At 39.8% G+C, this 27,706-nt stretch overlaps 2 protein-coding genes across 3 annotated transcripts; both read left to right on the top strand.

The window, feature by feature from the left end:
- Positions 1-358: 358 nt before the first annotated feature.
- LOC306779316 (solute carrier family 13 member 2-like) lies at positions 359-7,379 on the top strand (the record flags this gene model as incomplete). The annotated part of the gene is made up of 12 exons (XM_079271179.1): positions 359-460; positions 2,488-2,616; positions 2,711-2,847; positions 3,214-3,455; positions 3,743-3,914; positions 4,446-4,568; positions 4,667-4,876; positions 5,135-5,229; positions 6,287-6,402; positions 6,498-6,659; positions 6,802-6,939; positions 7,251-7,379. 12 exons carry the CDS (start codon positions 359-361, stop codon positions 7,377-7,379), a joined length of 1,755 nt encoding a protein of 584 aa, XP_079127305.1.
- Positions 7,380-14,943: 7,564 nt separating this feature from the next.
- foxn1 (forkhead box N1) lies at positions 14,944-25,116 on the top strand. 2 transcript variants are annotated; one of them, XM_079272120.1, is made up of 9 exons: positions 14,944-15,109; positions 18,942-19,068; positions 19,819-20,145; positions 20,576-20,671; positions 20,876-21,006; positions 21,216-21,312; positions 23,206-23,413; positions 23,662-24,105; positions 24,558-25,116. In XM_079272120.1, exons 2-9 carry the CDS (start codon positions 18,961-18,963, stop codon positions 24,860-24,862), a joined length of 1,716 nt encoding a protein of 571 aa, XP_079128246.1. In that variant the 5' UTR covers positions 14,944-15,109; positions 18,942-18,960; the 3' UTR covers positions 24,863-25,116. The 2 variants fall into 2 exon arrangements, with proteins under 2 accessions (XP_079128246.1, XP_079128247.1); XM_079272121.1 differs by lacking the exon at positions 14,944-15,109 and adding an exon at positions 15,409-15,501.
- Positions 25,117-27,706: the final 2,590 nt, after the last annotated feature.

Genomic DNA, 27,706 nt, shown 5'->3' with positions numbered 1-27,706 from the left:
AAGTTACGCCCACACAACTTATTTACAAGGCTATCAACACTCTTATCAAATGGAACTTTGTTTTTTATAGATTGCCATCTCCTCTTCAAGACATTGATAACACATTGATGCCATTTCAGACATGCCCCCCCCCCCCCCCCCCCCCAAACACATGGAAACACACCCAGGACATGCAGGGCCCTCACTCTGATAGTTAATTTTTAATCTTTTTTCAGGGTGACAGACACACAGCCATATATATACTGTGGCTTTCTGTTACTGTCTCTTAGTTAGCACAGTAAGGTGGTGTTGCTAATCATTTTTTTTTCTCTTGACTCTTCAATACTTTGGGTGTCCGTCACACCTTGTGGATCGTGTCATGGCTGGGTTTCTTAGAGGGTTGTGGAGTTATAGGAATTACATTGTGATCGTCCTGGCACCTCTTTTACTTCTGCTTCTGCCCCTTCTCAGCCCGACCCCGGTAAGAAAACAACCATGTGTATGAGTTTTTCCTGTAGTAGAACGTATCTGCAGAAATATTTGACTTCAGACCTGCGGAATAGAGATGGCTTGTCTAATTGCATAATGTATATTAGTCCGACGCTATGCAATATAATACATTCAGCCCTTAAATGTTGCTTATTTTGTATGTATATCTATATAGGTTAAATTTTGTGTTTTTCTGATGTTGAGGTGCCTCGTTGTAAATTCTCAACGCTTCTCCCAAAACTTTAGCGATGACGAGTTTAGCAAGAAAGCCAGTGAAGTGCAGCTCACATTCCTTCAAAGCAAAGCAAGTGTAACTTCAAAATGCAAACTATTGTAGAATATGTTCAATTAAAGGCAGAGTGCAACTTTTTCCTCTCCATCTGTACTGATGGACACATGGTGCAGTTTCTTCATCAACTGTGGAGCTACTGATTGAGAGCCATGCTGGAGATGGAGTAAAAACTAACATGTAATATTGTTGCCATTTGAGTTAAACTAGCTTGATATGATAGATTATTTTTCGTAGATCAAAAAAAATTTGCAACGTCCTTTTAACCACTCTCACTGCACATTCAGGGTTAACAGCTTAAAAGCTGATCCGACTAATTTAGATTAAATGACGGGTGTGTCCTGCCATTTACCAAAAACATAGTCTCAAGTCACATATCAAAGAACAGATCTGATAGGACTTCACGGGTTTATTGTCATATCTAAACTTTGGCCAAAGGTGTTCTGATAACAAGATTAATGAACTACCTCGATGGCCATTAAGGCTGATGCATCGATACCACAGATGCCCAACGAAACACCACTCAGATTCAGATACTTTTACTTCTATTGTAGCAACATATACTCTGCTGCAACAGTCATTTCAATGCTTAAAATCAAAGAACAATATGATTATTAGGAGTAAGCAATGCAAAGGTCACGGTGCCCTGACTTTAGATACGACTCTGTTGTAAAAATGCACGATACATAAGAAGAAGAGATTGTCTTTGTGGAGGAGGTGGATATCGGAGAGAGGTGCTATCTGAAGTAAAGATATGTTCAAGTGTTAATGAGGCAAATAAGGGCTGACCATGACTCATGCAATGAAAGTGAGGAGTCAGAAGAGCGAAGAATAGAGGCTCATTAAACAAACACGAGAAACAGAGTTCAGGTGTTAGACAGCCAGTGGCGTGTACAGTAGGGGGGTTACTCATCTTGTTGGGTGTTCTGGAGACAACGGTGACTAAAGCTTGGATCTTTGAGTGAGTTTTTTTCTGCTCTCTAAAAGATGTATAATCAAACATTACATTCTACGGTGTTTTAGAAGAGATGAGCATTATTATAGCAAACTATAACACCGATACACTGTTGTTGTTTGGTTACATCTTTGCACTACTGTTTAGTTTAGTTAGAATAATATTAAATTAACTAACTATTTATATCTGTTGTATATATTGTGCATTTGATATTTAAGATTTTTACTCTGTTATTTTATTTACCTGTATCATAATTTATGCTGTAGCGAAAGAATTTCCCCTCGCGGGATTAATAAAGTGTCTGTCTGTCTGTCTGTCTGTCTGTCTGTCTGTCTGTCGTAAATGGAACATACAGCAAAACAAGCACAAGGAACTCAATTCATTTCCTTATTCCTTGACTTTTGTCAGCAGTTATTTCATGTTTGGTTTGGTTCCAGACAACTACACAGACAAAAGTTTACTGTGTGTGAATAATAAATGTAATGTAATTGTTTTATGACTAGGTGCAAAGTTTCAACATCAAGCACATATGTAGCATTTCAGGAAGTTGTTCAATGTTTACTACAGATATCAGAGAATGATTAAGTGAACTACAGTAAGTTAGCCAAGGTTAAGACGTTTATGGTTCCCTCACAGGCTTTAACGGGATTCTCTCTCTTGAGTAGCCATCACTTGTACACAATTGCAAAAGTGCATTTGACCACTTATGTAATTTATGTGTAACATACTGTGTATTAAGGCTGTTAAGGAACATATTCCTTGTCTGTCATTACAGCAGGCAAAATGTGGCTACGTAATAATCCTCATGGCGCTGTACTGGTGCACAGAGTGCATCCCTCTGGCTGTGACCGCCCTGCTGCCTGTCATTCTCTTCCCCATGATGGGCATCATGGACTCAAATGAGGTATTTCCATCTGTTTACTGCACATGCATGTTCTAATAAACCACTTTGAATTAGTTTGACTGGGATTTGGGTTTCTTTTTCTTCTCTCATCCAGGTTTGTATTCAGTACCTGAAAGATTCCAACATGCTCTTTATTGGTGGGCTGCTGGTGGCCATCGCTGTCGAGCACTGGAACCTGCACCGGAGGATCGCCCTTCAAGTGATGCTTCTTGTGGGAGTGAAGCCATCTCTGTGAGACGTTTAAATACTACAAACTGCAGCTACAATATAAAGTGTGTGGAAGAACTTGACTGGCCTGCACAGAGCCCTGACCTGAACCCCATCCAACACCTTTGGGATTCAGTGGTAGCCCGACAATAAGCCAGGTCTTATGGTCCAGAATCGACCTCAGTAATACTCTTGTGGCTGATTGGGAGCAAATCCCTGCAGCCAGGTACCAGATGTTGTAGAAAGCCTTCCCAGAAGAGTGGAGGCTGTTATAATGTAATTTTTGAGTCCACATACTTTAGGCCATTTAATGTCTATCATTTATTTTCTGTTTTTCTATACATGCCGTCTTCAACTTTCATCTAATCATTTGTTTTGCGTCCTCCCCAGCCTGATGATCGGTTTCATGGGCACCACAGCCTTTCTGTCCATGTGGATCAGTAACACGGCCTCCACGGCCATGATGCTGCCCATCGCCAACGCTGTGCTGCAGCAGCTGTGTGACACAGAGGCCAACGCTGAAGAGAGGGATCATAACCGGTCTGCTGCGATGGATGGTCAGGATAACCAGGCATTAGAGATGGGGGACACCAAAGAGAGCCAAGAGCTTAGACAAAGGGCCATCGACATGGGTGTGTATGACGGTCTTTTTTAATGTTCTTTAAACTTTTCCTTGTTACATGTTGAAGACTATTTTTGTTTTTACTGTTGTTCTAATGATGTTTTGGAAATAACGATGACCACAAATGCATGAAGGAAAATTACATAATATCAAGTAGGTGTTTTTTTTAAACTTTGTCTTTGAAGTGAGACCCAACTGGTAAAACATGGAAGCCCACACACTAAATGTATGTTGCATTCAAGACACAACAATTAAGATGTCTTTCCAATCCTGAAGGTCTGGACTCTGCCCCCCCAGAGGTCTGTGACAGGAGTCTAGAGGCCGAGCTGAGCAGACTGAAGCGGGAGCGGAAGTATTTGAACCTGACGAAAGGCATGAGCCTTGGTGTTTGTTACGCAGCGAGCATCGGTGGGACGGCCACCCTCACTGGAACCACACCCAATGTCATCATGAAAGGCCAGATTGATGAGTACGACCTGCACAAATGACACTCATGAGCAAGTTTCCTGGATGCAGATTAACTCTCTGGTCCTGGACTCTTATCTGTGAAAACAAACCACGATACCCAGTTCTAACTTCCTTTACTCGTAGTCTGGTGGGCCACATCTATTGCCACCAATATTCATTCACAACTACCGTAGTAGGCTGTTTCTTTGGTCAACATACTTACGGTTTTGTTAACATTTTACTCACAGCTTGCAATGTTGAGATCTAGACATGTGGCAACGCCAGTTAACCACAGTGTCTGTTAGTCTGTTAGGCAAATTGACTTGACAAGTTTTAAACAAGGCTCTAGTTTGACTTATTATTGTTGTTAGGATTTTTAGGATATAAAAAAAAGAAGATTTGAGCACACTCATGTGTAGGATCATTCTACATGAGGGATGACCAAAACAAGAAAAACACCCCGGTTGTACAAAACAAAACAATTGCTGTCAGTTGTAGGCTTGCGTGTTCTACCGTTTTTGAGATCTCAATATTTTCTTTTCATCATCGACAGACTCTTCCCAGAGAACGGAGGCATAATCAACTTTGCAAGCTGGTTTGGCTTCGCATTCCCCAACATGATACTGATGCTCATCTTGTCTTGGTTGTGGCTGCAGTTGATATTTCTGGGCTTCAAGTAAGTAATAGACAAGTGTCTCATACTCTGGTGTGATATCTTATGACTGCATCCAGATTATTAAAGCATTATTTATTGTTAACGTGATGTTATTCCAGCTTTAAAAAGACCTTTGGATGTGGCACTAAGAACGAAGCTGACAGAGAGGCATTCCAGGTAATCAAAGATGAGTACAACAAGTTGGGCAGGATGAGCTTCGCTGAGGGTTGTGTGCTGACTATCTTCACGTTGCTGGTTCTTCTGTGGTTCACCAGAGAGCCTGGGTTCATACCCGGCTGGGCCACTGTGCTCTTCAACAAAGACAAAACGTGAGTACAATAGCTGTTTGCCGTACAGCTTTTCATGACTCCTCAGTGAGAAAGTGAAGAGGTGCTAGTCCAGTACACAGTCCAGTATAGGAGGAGATAATAAGGGTCTACTTTTTTTTATTATCAATCACTGAACTTGTCTGCAGATGTTTTATCTTTGTCTTTGAATCACTACACTAGCCTCAAGATAGTAGCCTGAGTATTTGTCGCAATGTTAATACATGAAATGCAGACACTTCAAATGTGTTTTCTCATCAGGTACGTCACAGATGGCACCGTGGCCATATTCATGGCAACACTCTTCTTCTGCATCCCGTCCAAATTGCCCAGATGCTGCGGGAGGTCCGAGGATGGTAAGACAGCTGGCATGTTTCAAATTTTGTTTAAGAAACGGGTGCATTTGTATACATATCTTATTTTAAAAAAGTGTATAAATTGAAGTGTATAAAGTGTATAAATTGGATCATATCAAAGGGTAATTAAATCGTAGGTCAACAGGTATTTTCACGTTTATGCCATCATTTGTTGAGAGACATTGATAAAATAGTGATGAGAAAATGTATAAATCACGTTTTAAGAGGAATAAGACTATGTTGAAGCAAGAGGGCATAAACGTGATCTCTTTTAGGCCCTATCTGCACGTCTGGACAGAACAATTGGAAGAGTTCATTCACTGTTGCGTCACATTTTATATTTTCGGTTTAGTTTGCCACATGAAGATAGAGTGCAGTTTTATGAGCATGTTTGTCCTCTATCTGTGTACTATAACAACCGAAGATACAGTCAATAACCTTTACTGCCCGTGAAAACTCATCTCGCTGATTCAGCGCTTTCCCGACAAACGTTGTCCCAACTCCTTCCTGAATTGTAGCCTGATAGCCCCAAGGTCAAGCCTGTACAACGGTACATGCTGTGCTGTTCCTTCGACAAATGACTTTTTCTATCAATGAAATTTTTTTCTCCCCCTTGGTAACTTAAGTTAAGCGTGTCTTGCTCTTGCCTACAAGCAACAACTTCTTAAGTACCCGTCAAAAAGTGGAAAAGCAATGTGTTTTGAACACAAGCGAAGTGACACAATGATTAACACACACTTAAAAGGAAAAGGTTTAAAAGCTGTGAGGCAGACTTTGAGGTGCCATAGTCCGTTGGAAAAGGGCGAACATTGGTTTGAGAGTGAATCCACTTACAACAATGCATTTTTATTATGATTTTGATGGCTTTCCTATTCATCCCATTTACTTTTTATCTTTATAGATGCATTCACAGTCACAGCATCTTATCTGTACACAATAAAAGCTTGTTTTTTCTAAAGTTGGTGAAGATATATCATTGTTTATGACTGCCCTAACCAACAGTTGACAAGACACTGTCACCTCTAAAGATTGCCTTTTTTTCTCCTCGTTGTAAAAGGTGCTCCTGCTGAAGCCCCGTCACCTCTGCTTAGTTGGGACGTCGTCCATGAAAAGATGCCTTGGAACATCCTTTTGCTTCTGGGAGGAGGTTTTGCATTGGCACACGGAAGTGAGGTAACGCAGTTGATCCCGAGTCCACCTCTTTCTAAAGATAATCTTTTCTTTGAATGTTTGGACGCTAATATGTGTTTTTCCACCTTGCAAATAAGAAATCTGGACTTTCGTTGTGGCTGGGGGAGAGTCTCGTACCGCTGCAGAGCATCCCTCCTTTTGCCATCTCCATCCTGATGTGTCTGCTGGTGGCAACGTTCACTGAATGTTCCAGCAACACTGCCACCACCACACTCTTTCTGCCTATACTGGCTTCTATGGTGAGACAGGACGTCATCGAATACTTCAAACAAATAACAACAGATGCTACAAATAAACTGCTGTTTATCATCAACAATGAGGCCTTGAAAGATTTATACTAACAAGTGTTTGAATGTCCCTTTTTTAATTGGTTTAATCCAGGCAACTGCTATCAAGATACATCCACTGTACGTCATGTTTCCCTGCACCATCGCGGCCTCGCTGGCTTTCATGCTGCCCGTAGCCACTCCACCCAACGCCATCGCCTTCTCCTACGGCAACCTTAAAGTCATGGACATGGTAAGACCTTTTAGTAAAGTTACACCCCATAAGGGCGCATGTTGACATTCATGCAGTGTTTTGGATAAAGGCTCATATCTAGTTTTTGGATAACTGGCTTATATTAATCCTTATATCTGATGATTATCATCTATTTGCACACGTACAATATCCTTAATATTACCATGGAACATAAGCTCCGGCAGACTGAGCACCAAATGCAGTGTGTATATTGACAAATTAATATCCATACCTGTTCTGATGGTGTGTGGACAAAACACTGTATCTAAATATCATAGTTTTATGTTGTATTGTTTTTCTGGTTGTTCCAGGCCAAAGCTGGATTGGTTCTGAACATTGTTGGAATCATTACCATCAACATTGCCATTAACACGTGGGGCGTGTCCATGTTCCAGCTGAATACCTTTCCCAGTTGGGCTAATGTCACCAAAGCTCCTTGAATGTGAACTCAGGAAAATGGACACGGAGAAATTGGGGGAGATTCACAATATCTGCGTATTGATTAGGATTCCACCACTGATGGACTGGGCTGGCAAGATGATTTATTACTTTTATTTAAAGCCCAATACTCCAGCCAGAACAGCTTGATGTGCATTGAGGCCTGTACTTGAGACGGGTTATTCAAATTATAACCTCCCTCACACTGTGATGCTCATCAGAAACCAGCAGGACATGCTGACTGGAAACATTGGAGCAACTTTTGTTGATGTTTTGACTGAACTTGAGTGAGTTTAGTTCATATAGATAAATAATCTCCTAGACTCTCAACCAAGCACCTTTTTATAAACTCCATAATAACTTTTAAAGCATATTGTAATTGAAGTGGTATCCCAGGGTAGTCAGCTTTCGGGAAAAGGAAACAAACAAAAAAAGCCAGAATTTGTAAATATAGCCCTCATCGTGCAGCTCGCCCCTCTGTCCTAAGCCCCTCCCACCAGACGAGCATAGGCGTATGCACACACTTTATACAGTAACCTGCCAAGATGTCTAGTTTCTACTCTCAGACCCTTTGTATTACAATATGCGGAAAGGTTAATATGCATTTTTTTTGTACATTGATGCCAAAAATGGTTGTCTGAATAAAGAGTCTTGTCACAATAGAGAACCATAATTGTTGGAATGCTGTTTGAATTATTAAGCTTTTTATTTTCAATGGGATCTCTATGGAGAATATTTTCAAATGGCTTCAGGCACACAGGTGTTCGCGATTGAGCCAATTAGTGATGTTGATAAACACACAGACTCACAGACACACACGCACATACACTCCTCTCCCTCTCTGTCTCTCATACAGTCATTCAGGTCTTAGGGATCTTCAGAGGTCTTTCCTCTGAAGATCTGAAGACACCCCATTTTAAAATAAAAGCCGCACACACATGATTTGTTGCAGCTGTTACGTGTTGCATCTCGGCCAATCAGACATGAGTATTCTGATAAGTTTCCTGATTCGAGTGACATTTACACACACCGCGACACAAGAGGGAGAGACGAGGAAAGACATGGCAGAGCAGGACAACAGTCATGTAAGCTGTAAAAGATAAAACATTGGACAATCTCCAAATGAGAAAGTTTGCCAGAGATATCAGAGGCTCTATCTCGCTCTCTCTCTGCCTCTCTCTCTCTCTCTCTCTCTCTCTCTCACACAAATTCTTTCTTCTCTCTCTCTCTCACAAATTCTTTCTTCTCTCTCTTGCTCACAAATTCTTTCTTCTCTCTCTCTCACAAATTCTTTCTTCTCTCTCACAAATTCTTTCTTCTCTCTCTCTCACAAATTCTTTCTCCTCTCTCTCGCTCTCTCTCACAAATTCTTTCTTCTCTCTCTCTCTCACAAATTCTTTCTTCTCTCTCTCTCGCTCACAAATTCTTTCTTCTCTCTCTCTCACAAATTCTTTCTTCTCTCTCTTACAAATTCTTTCTTCTCTCTCTCTCTCTCTCTCTCTCTCTCTCTCTCTCTCTCTCTCTCTCTCTCTCTCTCTCACTAATTCTTTCTTCTCTCTCTCTCCCTGTCCATGTCTCTCTCTCATACAGTCATTCAGGTCTTAGAGACTTTTAGAGGACCCCCCCCACACACACCCCATTTCAAAATAAAAGCCCCAAAGAGTGAATTCTAATTGAAATGCTTGTGATGAAGCCAGGCATTTAATAACCTCTGTTTATGTGTGTCAGACATTATGATTATGACTCCTCTCCCCCGCCCAGCACCACCCTTTCAAAATAAAAGCCCCATGGATTAACTGTATTTAAACAAGCTCAAAATTAGGCTTTTTTTGTTAAAAAAATGAATGCTCTTACTAATACTGCGACAACTACTACTGCTGCTGCTAATATAGTATTACTACTTCGACTATAATTTTTGCTGTTGCTACTATTACTGCTACTACTGCTACCATCAATATTATTACTACCACTACTGCTATTACTACCACTACTACTATTACTTATACGACAACTGCTACTACTACTACTACTGCTATTCATGCTACTAAAAGTAGTAATACTACTACAGCTATTAGTACGACTGCTACTAGTACTACTACTACTGCTACATCTTCTACTGCCATTACTATTACTACTACTACTATTACTGTGATATTAAATACTACGACCAATACTACAGCTGTTACTATGACTACTGATACTACGTCTTCTACTACTTCTTCTAATTACTAATACTTCTACTTCTAATAATACTTCTACTACAACTACAACTTCTACTACGACTACAAATAGCACTACTACTAGTACTTATTCTAATGCTACTAATACTTCTACGAATAATACTTCTACTACAACTTATACTACTACAAATATCACCACTGATGAATTTTCTTTAAGCCACAGAAACTGTTAAAATATCAAAATGTTCAGCTCTTTCAGGAGAGGCGTGATATGACTTTTCATATTTGTAATCTTTAAACTCTTTGAATTATTAAGGTTTTTGCAATTTGTTTTTGAATTGGATATCTATTTTCAGCAATGTTTTTGCGATTAATTTCAGTTTTCAGCATTCCAACGCATTTTCAGCAGGAAATGCTTTTTCTAGTTCCTCTATTTCTTCCGTCCCCCGTTTCATCGCAACGCTTCTTCTTCTTCATTTTTTAAGTTACAGAAACCGTTCAACTATCAAAATGTTCAGCTCCTTCAGCTCATCTCTGCTATGACTTTTTCTATTTCTAACCTTTAAACTTTTTGAATTATTAAGCTTTTAGCAACTTTATTTTTGAATGGGCTCTCTATGGAGAATATTTACAAATCCTCTTAAACTTCTTCAACTTTCAAATCCTTCAACTTCCTCATACTTTCAGCTACAGACACCATTTCAACTTTCAAATGTTGAGAAAACCCTCAACTATTGCCAACATGATTCAGCTTTTTGATATCTTTTAAACTTTTTGAACTGCAGCAATTTAACTTTTATGATTTTTCAGCCCTTTTCTGACTTTATAATGGGTGTGTATTGCGCAGCTTAGAGTGCGTGATGTCACCGCTAGAGTGAAGAGCAGCTTGAGATTCTTGTGAAAAAAACATTTTTGTTTTGCCACTGTGTCCACAATCTTCACTCTTCATGCATAATTTCTGGATGTAGAAGTAGCTAATATTGTCCTTGTCGTAGAACAATTACTGTAGAATCCCACAGATTTCCACATTTGACACAGAAGCCGTTAATTGAGAGGAAAACCAACTTTCTGCTCCATAGAGACCAATGTTAAAGTTTGCTTCAAAAACATCTTCCACAGAACACGGTACCCCATTTCTAGATCGCCAGTTAAGCCACATTTTTTACACTACAGACACAATTTTTACAGGATCTGTTCTTCAACTCATTCTTCCCCTCAATTATTAATATCGGAGCAATAGGAGCTACGGTTATGGGAGTTTTGATGATTTGTTTGAGAAGTGTTTCCCTGTTTTATCTCCATGAAATGGCTTCAGGCACACAGGTGTTCGCGATTGAGCCAATTAGTGATGTTGATAAACACACAGACTCACAGACACACGCGCACATACACTCCTCTCCCTCTCTCTCTCTGTGTCTCTCATACAGTCATTCAGGTCTTAGGGATCTTTAGAGGTCTTTCCCCCCTCCTCCAACCCCCCCCCACACACACACACACACACATACACACACGCCATTTTAAAATAAAAGCCCCAGAGAGTGAATCCTAACTGAACTGCTTGTGATGAGCCTGTCATTTAATAACCGGTTTGTGTTTATCTAACATTATGATTCTGTCTCCTCTCGCCTTCTCCCCCACACCCCACACCCCATTTCAAAATAAAAGCCCCAGAGAGTGAATTCTAACTGAACTGCTTGTGATGAAGCCTGTCATTTAATAACCTCTGTTTATATGTCAAACATGATGATTATGTCTCCTCTCCCCCTCCCTCCCCCACCCAGTCCCACCCTTTCAAAATAAAAGCCTCATGGATTTACTGTATTTAAACGTTTCGCTCAAAATTAGGCTTTTTTTGTTGAAATAATGAATGCTCTTACTAATACTGCGACAACTACTACTACTGCTAATATTTCTAGTATTACCACTACTACTACAACTTTTGCTGTTGCTACTACTACTGCTACTGCTATTACTGCTACCATAAATATTATTACTACCACTACTGCTATTACTACCACTACCACTACTATTATTACTGATACCACAACTGCTAATACTGCTATTCCTGCTACTACCAGTACTAATAACCAGTACGAATACTACTACAGCTATTAGTACGACTGCTGATACTACTACTTCTACTACTTCTTCTAATTACAAATACTTCGACGACAACTTCTAGTACTACTGCTACTACAAATATCACTACTGCTACAACTAGTACTTATTCAAATGCTACTCATACTTATACTGCGAATAATACTTCTACTACTACTACAACAAATATCACTACTGCTGGAATTCTTTTAAGCTACAGAAAGCGTTCGAATATCAAAATGTTCAGCTCTTTCAGGAGAGGGGTGACATAACTTCATATTTGTAATCTTTCAACTTTTTGAATTATTCAGCTTTTTGCAATTTTTAAAAAAATTGGATATCTATTTTCAGCAATGTTTTTGAGATTCATTTCAGCTTTCAGCATTCCAACGCATTTTCAGCAGGAAATGCATTTTCTAGTTATCCTAACTTTCTCAGTTATAGCTATCGAGCAAACTATACACGCTGTGCTATATTTTGAAAACTACTGTGGTTACTCAAACTAATTTGTGTTGTCTGTCAACAACAGAATATTCAGCTTCCAGGAAAATAAATCTTTGGAATAGAGATTCTACAGGATCAAGGGCTCACTGTAGTTTTTGAGACCGTTATGACTGTTATATGTAATTTAATGATGGGATCAAATCTCATTACATCCATAGGATTAGGACCAGGGGGTCCTCAATTGATTTAAAGAGCGCAAAGAGCACAGAAGGCAAATCTCTTCAAAGGGTCAATGTGGGAGAAATGCAAAATGATGGGAGGTAAGAGAAATCAACTATAGGAAACTGATTGAAAACATTTCATTGAACCCTTTGACAGAGGTCTGCTGTATGTGAAGAGCAAAGGGGATTTTAAAATGGGGGAAACTACAGTACACATAGGTCAATAGCATAAACAGTTGGGAAATCCAAAACATTTTTGTTCAATCTAGCAACCTTTCTTCTGGCGAAGACTGAAAGACGGCATCATTCAGAGGGAAAAACTATCACTCTTGTTGAATCGGTGCTCACAGTAATGGAAGGTAATGAAGGTGCGATGGATGCTTGTTATCAGAGGTAAGACAATATCATTATGTTGGGACATCTTCTGTCTTCGTACTTTGATCCCTTTTGATCTTTTCCCAATCACAAATAGAAAAACTGCATTCAGAATGGGAAATGCTGCGGTACATTTTCTGTTTAAAAGCTCAGATGAATTGTTAGTATTTGGTATAATTCTCAGGTTATGTGCAAGATTCTGTTCTCAATTATCATAAGCTCTGGAGAGCTTTGCCACTTGACTGAACATATAGCATTTCTAAACATGTTATTTTTAACATGGCACCTGAATCAGTAATGATATGGTAATTGTGACTATAAAAGACAGCTGCACATTTTAGTTATGATGTATCCTTGGGACAGGCAAATTAGTTGCGGAATTTATATAACCTTACCCTGAAGCAAAAATGTGTTCAGCTGTAAATCTCGCTGCCACAGGGACTCAATGTTTTCCTCCAGGTTTTCAAAAGACACCCATAAATCACCGTTATATAGAATTAGATTTTCCTTTCCTTCATATTATACGCGTTTTCTGATTTACAATTATTTCTTTATTGGAGAAACTTATTCGAATTGTTATAAAACTAAAATGTTATTTTTTTTAAATGAACCATAAAGTAACAAACTTGTTGCGTCATGCTTTTAATTTGCTAGGACAGACAAGCTAAGATGTTGGTCCCTGTAATGTTTATAAACTTAGTTCAGAATTTATTATAACAATCTGATAAAACGGTACTGTAAGAAATCCTGCCTTCAGACAGGTTACTCTGTCCAGTGTCTGTTGACTGTATTAGGTTTTGAGACTGCAGTTTGTGTTGAATTGATGGTGTCTTTGATATTTAGAGGGCCGCCAGACAAATCTGAGGGGTTGTGAGACGACACACAAAGCAGAAGAAGCATATTTCTGCCTCACAAAATCATGGTAATATTTTAAGACTTTATTTTTTTCAGGCCTATTGTGTGACTCAAATTAAGAAACATTCTTTAACTGGTGCTTAATAACACTGACAGCTGATGATTAGAGCAGATTAAATAAACGCAGCTTTGATGCTTTTAGATCATAAAAAGGTAAATAATTAGCTCTGCAAAACATGACATTGCAACTTCGAACACCCAAGCACTGGAGCAATTATTTCCCAGGAGACAATGAGACTTTCAGTGAAGTGGCCCCTGGAATCTGTTCCCACATTACACCCTCCTCAAGAACTCCATCTTTGGCAAAAAAGAGCCTTCGGCAGTCGCTTCGCTCTGCAGAAGCCTTGCACTGTAACACGAGAGTTTATTCAATCTGTAATGAATCCTCTATCTCTCTGTCATCTCTCTGCCTCGCCCTCTCACCGAGGACAGAGTTTGTTCAAGGTATACCAACGAGCTACGGCTAGGACTGCTCTCCAGGTTCATGGGGAGGATAGGATAGGACTCTACCTGTATTGACATACCTCTACTCCCTCTCCGACTTTCTCCTTTATTTCTCTGCCTCTCTTACTCTTTGAGCCTCATGTTGTCACTGGAAAAGTTTCAGAGAGGAATTTCTCAAGAAAAAGGGAAAAATGCTTGAAAAGACGTGCCAAAGTCACCATGGAGCATCTTAAAACATGCGTAGGAGCTGCCTGATGTTCTAAGATTAGTTTGACTTCACATCCTGCAGCCCATTACAAACCCGTTGGTGGGTATGTCCATTAGTTATGACATTAAGGCTGCATCAGAAACTGAAATTTCTAGATCGACAGCTTCTGTCTTCCAGAGTAGCTAGTGCTTTCGGTTCGGTTTGCTCCAACTGTAACTTTAAGTGTGTGCTTGCATGCTTTAGATGCACAAATGATTCTGCCTGCGTCTACTCGTGCACAGGATTGATGAAGAGTGCAACAGTTAAGTGGAACTAGATCACATTATACGACGTTTGCTGTGGGCGAGCTCAGAAACCAGGGCACTGCGCCCGCTCTCTGCCACTGGCTGTGATCAGTAGTGTATCTTATGTCCCGTTCAGACAAGTAACCATTGAGTCAGGCAAAGAAAGACTGATGGAAGGAGGAAGAGAGCGCTGCCAGCTGCCAATGACTGCACCAGTAGATGTTTTGGAACCTGTTGCAGCAGGTTTTTCTTTCTGTATATCTTATTGCTGGGCTAGCCTGGACGAGTGCCAACACACACACATACACACACAGAGACAGACACACACACAATGAGTTTGATATTCCGAGCTGCCAAAATCTGAAACCAGCCCATCGCTCCTCTCCATACATATTTAGACAGTCAATCTAATCGAAGTGCTTCAGTGTGAGGGTTGAGGGGGCGTGAGGTGCACGAGGGATAATGGACTCAGATGTGGACAGAGGTTATGGCTCTGACTGAGAAAATCTGACTGAAACTACAAATCCGAGTCGAGAGGGGGCAGTTGTTGTTTGCAAAGTTTAGGTGAGTTAATTCGACAGTTTTCCAATAATGTGAAGGATGGTGTTTACGTAAACTGCTGCAACAATTTTGCTCTGATTTGTACTCCGTGTTTGTCTGAGAGAGAGCACACAGTACTGCACTGATACTGTTGGCACTGCTGTAGGTGCTGAATGCTCGTTAACCGCTGTGAACTTGTGAGCAGCAGCCTTCTCATGTCAACAATACTGGCAAAGCACTGTCAGTATATTATCCTGACAAATAGGAGAGCAGATGTGCCTGTCATTGTCTTCTCATTACCAGACATGAATGAGCCCTACTTCGCCAACACTTATGTAAAATACAAGTGGCTCAAATTTGCTTTAAGTATTCCCATGTGATGCAACTTTATACTTCTACTCCACTACATCGCAGAGGTAAATATTGTACTTTCTACTCTATTACTGTCCAGTGGAATTTATGTAGCTTCAACTTTTGTGATTTTCTGAAGGACAAAATGTGGTTTTATGTGTAAATGTAAAACATTCTCCTACTTCTTAAGCTAAATAAACGATCCACTCTTGGATGAGCTGGAAAACTCATGGTCACAAAGCTGAAAACAGGGATCTTTTTCTTTTAGAGATTTGTTGCTCTCGCAGGACAGCGATCACATGATGATCTTATAGAATATGATGTATTGCTGTAGATTAAACTACCCAACAGTATATAAATGGGTTAAATTAGCAGAACAGGATTCTGTGCCATTATCCATTTTGAATCTTTCTCAGCTTTGATCGGAAGATACATTTCTGAAGAGTCCCAACCAGACGAAAGGTTTTACATCCTTTGTTGAAGTCGGAAACAATGTGAATAATCCGGCTGGACGCGGTAGTTTGCTTTCATTTTTTAACACCACACCCAAGAGGAATTTCCTTTTAAAAATGCCACACTGCACAAATATGCAGCAGTTGACTTAATCTTTCACAGTAGCGCTTCAAATCACCCAGACAACTGATGACACCATGATCAAACCTATACAGGACAAACCCCCAGCTTTTGTTTATTCATATAAACCATGAAGATAAGATAAAAAAAACGTTTACTTGTTGAAACTGATTTGTTGGTCTTCTTTCAAGACATGCCATTAAGTGACATCTGCTCTGTTACACCACAAACACAGCGTTATTTGCATCAAGATTCAAATTTCAAATCAATAAAGAAATGTTTTGTATGTAAAATATGTATCTGTAAAGGTAACTATAGATCTCAAATAAATAGTACAATATATCCCTCCGATATGTAGAGCAGATGCAGTGTAAAAATTGTAATACTGAAGTAAAGTACTAGTGACTCAAAATTGGAAGTAAATGTACACAGTTACAACAGATGCGCCAACATCCAGCATGAAAAATAAGAAGTGCTTTTGGCCCGGTACATTAGTAAAATGTATTAACAATTCTTAGCTGTGTCTTAACAATGTAGGATTTACAGTATTTTACTTCAAATATATATATCTGCAATGTTCAAAAACATCATCCCGAACTATTAATACAGCCTATAGTACAGTTTCATACTTTAGAAGTCTGCTGATGGTGAAAATAAAACAGCTACTCTGTGTTCTTTACAGCATGTCGGCTTGCTGAAAAGGTTGCTGATGCATGTTACAGTTTCATAATAAAATGTCAGATGCCCATATGTTCACCCAATTTTTTAAAATGTCTTGCTGTAATCATTCCTCCTGCTTTAAATGTAAGTAATGGTGGCCAAAATCTACAGTCCTCCTGTGCAACATTTATTCAAAGGTTTATCTGGAGCTAATATGAGGCTTCGGCAGTCTGAGTTTAACAAATCAAATGTTTTTTAGCACAAACGTCCCTCTTTGTGTCACTGTCCCTCCGCTGCTGCTCAACAGAAAAAAAAAGAAAAACACTTTGACTGTAACTGACTGCCGAACCTCAACTTGGTTAAGATAATAACTTTGAATACTTTTTGCACAAAACAAGGACTGTGGATTGAATTCTTTCCTTCATCTTTTGATTACATCAGCACAATCTGATTCAATATTCCAGACACCTGACAGGCCGATCCTAAACCTATCCTTTGATATCGGTGTGCAGAGAATTGAATTGGTGGAAACATTTTGGTTCTGGTCCTGTGGGTGAACTTCACAGATTGACGACGTATAAGGAGCATCATTGTTGCCTCCTCTGCTGCTTCCACTGGTCAGCATCCTTAAATCACAATACACTTATCGTTGTTTGAATTAGTATGAGAAAAAATCTTTTTTATTGTGAATATTAAAGAATATTCTTTGAGGATTCAGGAAATATCTCAAATGCTGTGAAATGATGAGTTTTTAAAAGATCGCTGTACAATTATTTTCTGAGAAAATCAAATGCGAAAACAAATGGGACTCGCATATAGTGTTGACAATTGAGAGGCACACAAACCTCGGGTCTACACCTGCACCTGTGCATCTATGGGTTATCTCAGAGACTAAAACAGCTCCGTTTCTTTCGGGATCTTAATGAAGATCACACACACACACCACTGCTGATGTTTCTACTTCTCTTTCTGTAAGTGCATCTGTTCTGCTGGCAGCGTGTCTGTCAAGCAGATGAGAGGATTTGTTGCCACAGTGGTTAAAAGGCAATCTCTCAACTTTCACTGTGACACTTTAGCCTGGTTGATGTGAACAGAAAGAGCTACGATTGCTACTTCTCTCTCTTTCTCTCTCTCTCTCTCTCTCTCTCTCTCTCTCTCTCTCTCTCTCTCTCTCTCTCTCTCTCTCTCTCTCTCTCTCTCACGCACACACACAGACACACACACACACACACACACTACTACACACTCTGCCTCAGCATTATTTGGCTTTACATGACCCAACAGCCATGGTTTGTTGGCAGTTTTAATGAGCTTGGTTTATGTCGGGGCTGAGGTTACCTTTACTGGAACTAGGGCCACGTGTCTGTCACCTCTGCTGGGATCAGATATCACTTCTTTACACTCAGCCGGATAAACCCCTGCCTCATGTACATCCACTTATGTCAAACTTTGGTGTTTTAATAAATGGCACTGAAAGTGAACTGTTCTCACCCCTGCACTCATGCTGTCAGAAGACACAGTATAGCGTATCTCGCATTTGTACAGCAGAATAAAGACTCAGCAGATATGATCTCAGAGGATCAGTAACAATAAGTGCTTTGTCAAAACAGTTGAGATGTACTTCCTGTCATATGCCAACAGCAATATCAATCAAAAGTAGAAAAACAAACAGCTTGACTTGTTACAACTTGCTTTTTCACACTTCAGATTCCAATATTCAAAAGAATAGTTTGACATTTTGGGAAAAACGCTGATTAGCTCTCTTGCTAAGTGTTGATGAGATGTCAATACCACTCTGGTTCCCTTAGCTTAGCATAACGACTGGAAACAGGTAGCCTGGCTCTGTTAAAAGGTGCTTGCCAGCACCACTATGATGTTTGTAGATGTTTTTACCTTTGGACCGGGCAAGGCTTTATTTATATGTACCCCTGTCTCTACTCTTTATGCTAAGCTAAGCTAACCAGCTGCTTCACATTTAGTGTTTAGCTTTACCAGTCAGTAAGAGAGTGCATGCTATCAGCCTACACAAATCGACTCATGGCAAGAAAGTGAACAATCACATTTCCAAAATGAGAAATAATTTAGTTACAGCATAACATTTGTGTGACCTTTAATTTAAATTGATGCAGCTGACAATTCTATGATAACTGAAACATGTCATCCATCGCAAGCTATGCAGACCGCCGTTGGGCCAGAAAATGCCACTGACTAAAAATAGACGACCGTCTTTCTCTCCCATCTCAAATTTAACCTGTTTCCCCTCTCTTCACAGGAGCAGGTTTTAGTGCAGAATGTCAGACTCGCTGACATTTTCTCACAGTGGCGGCAAGTCAACGGCAACCCCTCAGGCTAGCCAACACACATGTGAGCCCTCTCGCCAGCTGATGGCAGAATCACAGGTATTGATCCGCCTCAGGTTTTAACCAGAAACGTTCTTCTGTGTGACACTGGAAATAGACTCTTGTACTTAACATGTACTGCTTGTACTTTGACAAATGGCCTTAGTTTTCCATGGGCTTTCAATGGACAACTGTTTTAATTTGCCTATGATCTGTATTTCTTTCTTACGGCAAATTAACTGTGGAACATACAGCATAACACCACATTTTTAAAGGAATAGTTTGACATTTTGGGAAATATGTGTCGTCACATTCTCAATGAAAGGGAGAGTGACTTCATTCTCTGCTCAGTTAGGTATTACTCCACGATATCTTTACATAGCAAATCGTTAATTAGTGCTCTCTGCACTCTAGTATATTAATGCTCTGAATATTGTATAGGGAAACTTATATATTGTTTCCCAAAATGTCAAACTTCTCCACCTATCAAAAGTACTGCGTTTCACAATTAAATAAATAAAAACATGTCCTGCCCCAGGAATAAAGGTTTTATATCTTAAAGATTAAAGTAAGGGAGCATGAAGGTTGATTTCATTTGATTTGATTAAAAGGCTGTTCTCTGTGTTTTACTATGAGAGAGGAAGTTTTCTCGTAATGCCTCAGAGGATTCCCAGTAAGCATCTTTGCAGCTTCTTGGTCCGGAAATGGTAGTACAGCTACACATGGAAACCCATCCTTGATGGGTTTGTCAACAGTTAGTGTAGATTGTGATTTGCATCTTTAAAGATTTGTATGATGATCACACCACAGACTAAAGAGGGCAGGGGCATCTGCTTCAACCAGCAAGAGAGCAGCAGCTTCATCTTGAGGACTGCAGATGTGAACAGGAGGCACAGTGCTGATGGGACCATCGGTCCAGGGTCTGGATCAACACCGCGACGAGGCTCTGTTGACGCTGACCGTTACCATCCGTACCAACGACAGTTCAGCGATGGAGCGAGGCCGGGTGCGGGTTGCCTCCAACAGGACACGTCTTCCTTCAGCTGTCTGCAGGAGGTGTGTAGCCCTGACACTCGTTCACACAGCTCCAGACACGAGGCATCATCATCCTGGGACCAGTACGACGGCAGCGTTCAGGTTTCTAAATTTAGGCTATACACTCATTTTATCCTCATTTTTATTCCAGTTTGTGCAATTCAAAACAAGTTGATATCAGAAAATAAGTCTATAATGAAAGGGAGTGAGTAAACAGAGTGACCAGAAATGTGAGAGATATGTATCTCAGGAGTTGGTAGAGACCAAAAACAGAGCTAAAAGAGAATATTGGACTTATCCCCACTCCGTGAGAGCTTGAGTTGTAAAAAAAAAACACTTGTTTGCTATGAAGTTCACCAATCAACTTAAAAGGTGATAAGTCTTTGTTGAGCTCACAACTTGTTTCCACTGCCCCCAAGTGGCCCAATTAGGCCATTAAGTTAATTTTAGGCAGAAATATTATTAGAAATCCCACTCTTGCACATGCGTTTGGCTTCTCCAAACAACTTTATTCTCTATTTTCTTTTAGCAGAGTTCGTTCCCAGAACTACTAACCGTACCAGTAGACCCCTCCTGCTTCCTGTCTCAAAGCTATCCATCCTACAGCTCATCGAGCCCTCTACAACAGGTGAGCGAGCGTGTCGGTTCACGAGTTGCATCAAGGCCCGTGCATGAACACGAGAACTGCGTGATGAATAATAAAAACATGAGCGAGAAATATTTAGGTTTACCTGTATGATTTGAGGGTATTACAAAAATCGGTCAAACATATCTGTCTTTTATTGTTTCCAGTTTTCAGGTGTGTGTGTGTGTGTGTGTGTGTCCTCTACAGGTCTCCTCTAGACTGTATCCTAATAACGATCAGTCCAACAGCTCAAAATATTCTCTCCAAATTCTCTCCACTCAATCACACCAGGAGAGCACCAAACAGTCCCTCTTCCCCAAGCCCATTTACTCATACAGGTAACATCGTATTTCAACATATTTTGTGCCATGTTTTACATTCATGTCTAGCTCCATTGTGCATTCATATTTAAAGCAACAATGTGCAGAATTAGTATATGATTCACATGCTTTGAATATTGGTGGGGTGTCTTTAAGTGCTTTGTTTGCGCCAAATGTAACATGTAAATAAAATTGTAATGTGAAAAATGTTTCCTTCACGACTGCAGCATCTTGATCTTCTTGGCTCTGAAGAACAGCAAGACAGGAAGCCTGCCCGTCAGTGAGATCTACAGCTTCATGACTGAACACTTCCCCTATTTCAAGGTACGGCGATGAATGTTTGTGTGTCACATATTTAACCAAATGAAAAAAAGCTCATCAGTGGCACAACCAGAGCAGCAGTAGTCGTGACTTTAACAACCCATAGAATAAATATTCTTCTCCAGCAAGTCTCTTTAGATCAATTGATAGTTTTTCTACAGCAGATCAGGAGTTGAAAGGGTTCACGTTCAGGTTTGCGTTGTCTTTCCCGTTACCAAACCACATCTTTATTGCAGCTGACATGAATCACTGTCTAATTAATGACACGCCTCAAAAGTCTCTACACCTGCAGCTAGGTGGCCCTGCACCGGCTGAGTGGTAACCTGTTGAGGCAGAAGGCTGGCATGGGTTTAATGAGGAGAGGTTTTGTATCTGTTGACTATCAACAGTGTACGTTTGTGTGTGTGTGTGTATGTAGGGTGTTAGTGAGGTTGTTTCACCATTCAGTAAATCAAATCTGACATGTGAAACCAAAGACACATCATAATTATATGTTATTGTTAAGAAAGTGCCTGGTAAAGTCAAACACATGCATCTTTGCTTTAATAGCAATAAAATGAGGCCGCTGCAGGGTTGGCCCTCTGATTGAACCCTGGGTCGTCACAAATACTGTACATTCGTCAAAGGATTCCAGGTATCTACAAATCAAATAAGTTCAGACTCACCTCTGGAAAGAGGTCAAAGACTTGCTGCCATTCGTATTTAAGAAGGCACCTTACAGATGGCTGCTTTCCAAACAGCTGCCTGTAACATTAAACACAGGCTGCAGGGCCAGAAAACACATGAGGCAGATGAGATGCGATACTGGAAGGAAAGTCAATGCATTCTTCAAAGGCTGAGATTGTTGAGATAGGTCTGAATACTTTCCGGATATTGTCAGGTATCTTTGAGATCATTTCGGTCCAGTGGACACTTACCACGGCATGCAGATATTAAGCACTGCAGATTGTGGAAACATTAATACACCTTTTAACCTCCGGGGAAAGAGGTTTCTGAATATGGATTTCAGGGAATTTGAAACATCACTCATAATATCTGAGTGATGCTTAATTTGCTACATAGATACTGAAACACCAGTTCATGCTAAGATAGGGCAAAAAAGGGCAATTCAGTTTAATTTATATCTTTATTGTGTGAAACAAATTAAAACTAAATACATTTTTTGGATCCTTCCATGGAATGCTAATGGTTCCGTTTTAGCGTGTGGCACCAGGAATGCTGTCAGTCAGTCCTTGTATATATTTTAGCTGTATGCAATTTGTTGTCATATATACTGCATTTATTGAAACAAATATTTATACACAGTATTTGGATTTGAAAGCACAGTATGCGAGAGGGCAACAAAGCACTGCAGAGTGGAGCAATATGTTGCGTGTGTGAAAAGTAAAACTTGACATTTGAAACTGTCTTTCGGATGAATTGCCATGACTTTCTTGTTCCACAGAGGATTCGTATCTCACTGACTTTGGTGAGCCTCAGCTGTACTTTGTGTTATCTGCCAAAATCTGCCGTTACTGTGGACTTTTAGTCTTGTTAAAATATCCTCGGAAAACTTTTCACTTCTGAAATAAACAGAAGAAAAATGCAAAACATTCACTGTTCCTGCTTGTGAGTTTGTATTTATCTTATGTATGTAATTTAAGGTCATATATAATTGATTGGACCACTGATCACTGAAATTATATTTGACAATTTTCCCAATTTGATGGCATTTTATAAAGGAAATGATATGTGTCCTTGCAGCACAGTGGTTTGGATGCATATGCCACCCAATAATGTGTACTCATTGCTTTTCTTCTTGTACTATGAAGTACTCTGACATGACATTATAAGAAGAGCTGCTTTAAATCTTTTCTTTCCCATCTTCTGCATCTATTCACTCCTCTCTATTTTCAGTCAGCTCCTGATGGATGGAAGAACTCTGTGCGTCACAACCTCTCCCTGAACAAGTGCTTTCAGAAGGTGGAGAACAAAAATGGGAACTCGTCCCGTAAAGGCTGTCTTTGGGCTCTCAATCCCGCCAAGGTGGACAAAATGCAGGAGGAGCTGCACAAGTGGCGTCGCAAGGACCCCATCAGTGTTCGCAGGAGCATGGCGAGACCAGGTGTGTCCCTTAAACGTATTGAAAGAAGTCAGTACCCAAGAAGAGAATATTAAGCAAAGGAAGAGGAAAATAATATTTTTCAGATGATTGATTTTTTACCATGAATTCATTACAGTGACAGATTAAACAATCAAAGATGTACTGTACAGATGTTTTACCTTTTAATCAGTTCTTGCTGTTCTGACCGCTACTTCTTCATTTTAGTACATCTTGAGTCAAACTTAATACAATACACACTTTTTCTGCAGAAGACCTTGATCGTCTACTGGGAGAGGGACCGAACAAGCTCAGGTCTTTGCCACTTTACACCAACCCAGCTTTGTTATCCAGAGTGGCCCCTTTCTACGGCACCACCTCGTCATCATGCAACCCAGCACAGCTTCGACCATTGTTCCGGCGTCCACAGTATGCCCATGTTCAACCTCAGCAGCCCTGCTACCTTCCCCCTGCCGCTGCTCAGCCCAGCAACTCCTTTGCCCTGTACTCACCCTGTGGACAGCAGCCTGCAGCTGGCATCCCATCAGCCACTGGAGGCTTGCACTCCCCCGTGGCTGGCAAGATGCCACCTAGTTACAATCGCGCCCTGCAGGCTCAGTACAGCTCCAGGAGCATGCAGGACTTGCTGTTGGAGGGAGACGCCAGTTATGACATCGACACGCTCAACCCCAGTCTGACTGACCTGCAGCTGCACGGTACGAGAGACGGTACAATATGATGGATAGGAATAAAACAAGCAAAGTGCAAGGAGACTAGAAAGTGCCGTGTCATTGACGCATCACATCGTCACATTCACTTGGTTAGGACACAGGAAGGCAACTCATCAAAGTCTTGTTTGCTCTAATTAGCTAACTAATGCTAAATCGCAGTTTTTCAGCTCGTAGCATAATTAATTTGTCGATTAATATAAATCCTGTGGCTGTATTGAACATTTTTGCTGCTATCAGACCTCAGCAGACATGTTCACGTCAAAGAGGCAAAAGCACAGGTGCAGTCAATTACATGAATGATGGATGAGACATTTAGCTTTGCTGTCTTTATCATCTAATTTCCCTTTTTTCACAGCAGCCATTTTGACTTTTCCCTGCAGGAAAAGCTTGTTTATGTGTCTGTTACAGATATATTTTTCTATTTTTTTCTTCTTCAGGTAACTTGTGGGAGGAGTTACAGCAGGACAACTTGGTGTCTGATACCACCGTGACTCCGCACACGACCTCTGCCCTGCAGGACCACCACGTCCGGACCGGCTTCACGCGGGTCACGTCTCGTGACGGTCAGACGTCAGAGGTGACGGGCGTCGGTCGACAGAGAGCAGAGGACGAAGACGAGAACACAGGCAGAATCTTTGACCAGCACGGCTGTTTGAATGGACTGCATCCTGCGGTTTATTCAGGGGTGGAGAGTCTTGCTGGCTATCTGACTTCCTGTACCGCATCCATCTCCTTAATATAAAGACCTGACTGTTTGGGCTCTTTCACACTCTTACTATTGATGTACTATATCAACCTGAATAGGGAATATTGTCAGAAGGAGCTTCTTGCCACAGTATTATCTCGGTGGTTATGTAAACCATCAAATCATCGAAATAGGAAATAGTTATATCTTTTTTTTTGTCTGTTTCAATATACATTCCCCCCCCCCCCCCATTTTTATTTATTTGCAAGCGCTCCAGTTATATATTATGGTGAGTTAGGTTTTTATAAATGGAAAAGTAAAAAGGAGACAGTTGATACATAAATAATTATAATTAAATTCCTTATTGAAAACTTTGTGAATTTGCTATTTATTTGCCTTATACAAACTGTATTGTTACGTTGATTCTAAAATGTCACATAATTGTGGCATTAATTCATGTACTTTTAAGTAATTCTAAAAAAAATGTTTTGTCATTTACGAATTGTCATATCCAATTAATTATGACTTAGTAAAGTTGTTTATGATGATAAGGAGGATTTCCTCTTCTTCAGCACCTTACATTGAACTGACTACAACCTGAAACAAATGTACAGTTGCCTGAATTATATCAATGCTTTTCAGTGCTGGCTGCTTTTTCACCTAACAAACAAATAAACAAAAAACTGTTATTGCAGGTCTGAATTTGTTATTGAATATGATCAAAATAATTGAATATGAATAGTATTTAAAACAAACCATATTGTATCATTTACACTGGCTCCACTGTGGTAAAAGTTCAGCATAATAACTAAACATGAGAACGGATTACGCGGATAAGACAATAGGAAATTCTGATATCAGGATTATTGTCAGTATTCATATCATGGTTTTACAGTTTTTACGATTATTTACGAGTACCTATTTCTAATAGAGCTAGCTAATGAACTAAAATACTAATTATTATCAACTACATACTTTTATTTTGTTATTCGTCATCAATCGTGCTTATTTGGATAAAAACACACGATTCACATGATTAGGAAATAAAATACTTTATTTTTAATGATTAAATCATTAAATCATGGCATTGGCAGTTTTGATGATGTAGTATTTGCTTAGAGCAGCGCGCACACAAACAACGTGTTTCGCGAGATGCACTTTCACCGGGCAACGATGCAGGAATCAGGACAACATAGATGTCACTGCTTCTTCAGTTCCTACAGTTATGAAACCCTGGTCCATATAATCGTGGGTACGAATGTTTAAATAGCAATGCTTGCCTGAGTGATGGTGATAAGTGGTGTCATGGCTAAAAATGCAGTAAGACTGATGTCACAGAAGATGGCAGCAAAGACACTTTGACAATGATGAGGAAATATCTTTTGATAATTAAAATGATATACAATGATTCTGCAACAGTCACATCTTTTACTTTCTCAATATATTGTGGTACTTTTGTCTCCTACATTAAGTAGCTTCATAAACACAAGAAAAACTTACAATATAGACCAGCTGGAAACTTTATTTACAGGCATTATTTAAGCACACACTTAGTTTCACCAACCACCGTCTTTCTAAAGGTATTGTCGCAAACAAATTAAAGTGTGTTATGTTTATGTAAATCTGAACGAGGTTACTATAATTGTGGAACCACACACAAATTATTTATCCAAGCAACTTTTTTTTCCAGTCTTAAAACATGTATGGAAGGAATCTTTAATCATTGCTCTTAAATTGTTGGAAGGTGGTACATTTCCAAACCTGTGTCTGAAAATCAGTAATACCGTATTTGAGAAGATACTGTTTAGATTTAAACTATTGAATCAGGTAACATCATCATTTTGGAATAAGTTTCCGTCTCACCAATAAAAGTCAGAGAAACAAGGCTGGCAAAATAGATCAATTATAAACAGGAACACAATAACTCTTTACCTTACCTCTGGGTTGTACTTCCTGATTTTGTCTGATTCTGATTATTTGTAAGCTTCACTGTCTATTGTCTGCTCAACCTGACTTTGACATTCTTCCTTCAGTTTCATCTGTTGTGAAAAAACAAACAAACAATGGATATCAAGACTTCGAAAAAATATTTATTGCAGTGATGGAATTTCCGCTGTCAAAACTTTACATACTTCTTCATTTGATACTTAAAACATTCATCATAATTAAAGTATACACAGTGTTCAGTACTACAGACAACGTACTGGATATCAAAATTGGTATGGTATTGGTTTTATGACACTTCAAAGTGGCTATTTATTTAAAAAATACTCCTTCAGTAGGCTTGAAGTACTACATGGAAACGTACAACAAATGACACCTTCACATTGACAAAGTACACATTTCTGTTGGTCGTTCCAACGAACGATGACAGAATGAATCATTCAGATGTGTGCTACTAGAAATTTAAGAAACTTCTGGAGTAAAAATGTAATGAGCTTCCGATACAAAGTATATAAATGTACACCTGAATGGATTAATTATTATTCAACTTTTCTAGGGTAACTTATTTTCTCTTTATGTCTCATGGTGTGTCTCTGACTCACTGTCGCCTTTCTCTCTTCATGTTTTAAAAACACACAAAAATGTGACGTCTTGTTGATGATCAAGTGGAACCCAAATATACAGACTGAAATCAACAGTATGTACTGACACTTAGCTGCCCACACACTCGCTCACACACATTGATGCAAAAGTGATGATTAAACTGGCAGAATTCGATGTTCCTGCAAAGAGGCAAAGGGAGAAATCTATTGGTCTGGCAGCTGAATACCTGAATGGGAAATAATGCAGTTAACAGGAGGGAGACAAGAGCGTTTAATGCCAGTGAATTGTCCATTAGTTCATCTGTTTCTGGTCCTGAAGTGGTACATGTCATGTAAAATGTCTAGACTATAGGGA

The sequence above is a fragment of the Melanostigma gelatinosum genome (assembly GCF_949748355.1).
Source record: "Melanostigma gelatinosum genome assembly, chromosome: 7".
In the NCBI taxonomy this organism is placed as follows: Eukaryota; Metazoa; Chordata; class Actinopteri; order Perciformes; family Zoarcidae; genus Melanostigma; species Melanostigma gelatinosum.
Note: the sequence above shows the minus strand (reverse complement) of the source record. Positions and strands in the feature narration are given on the sequence as shown.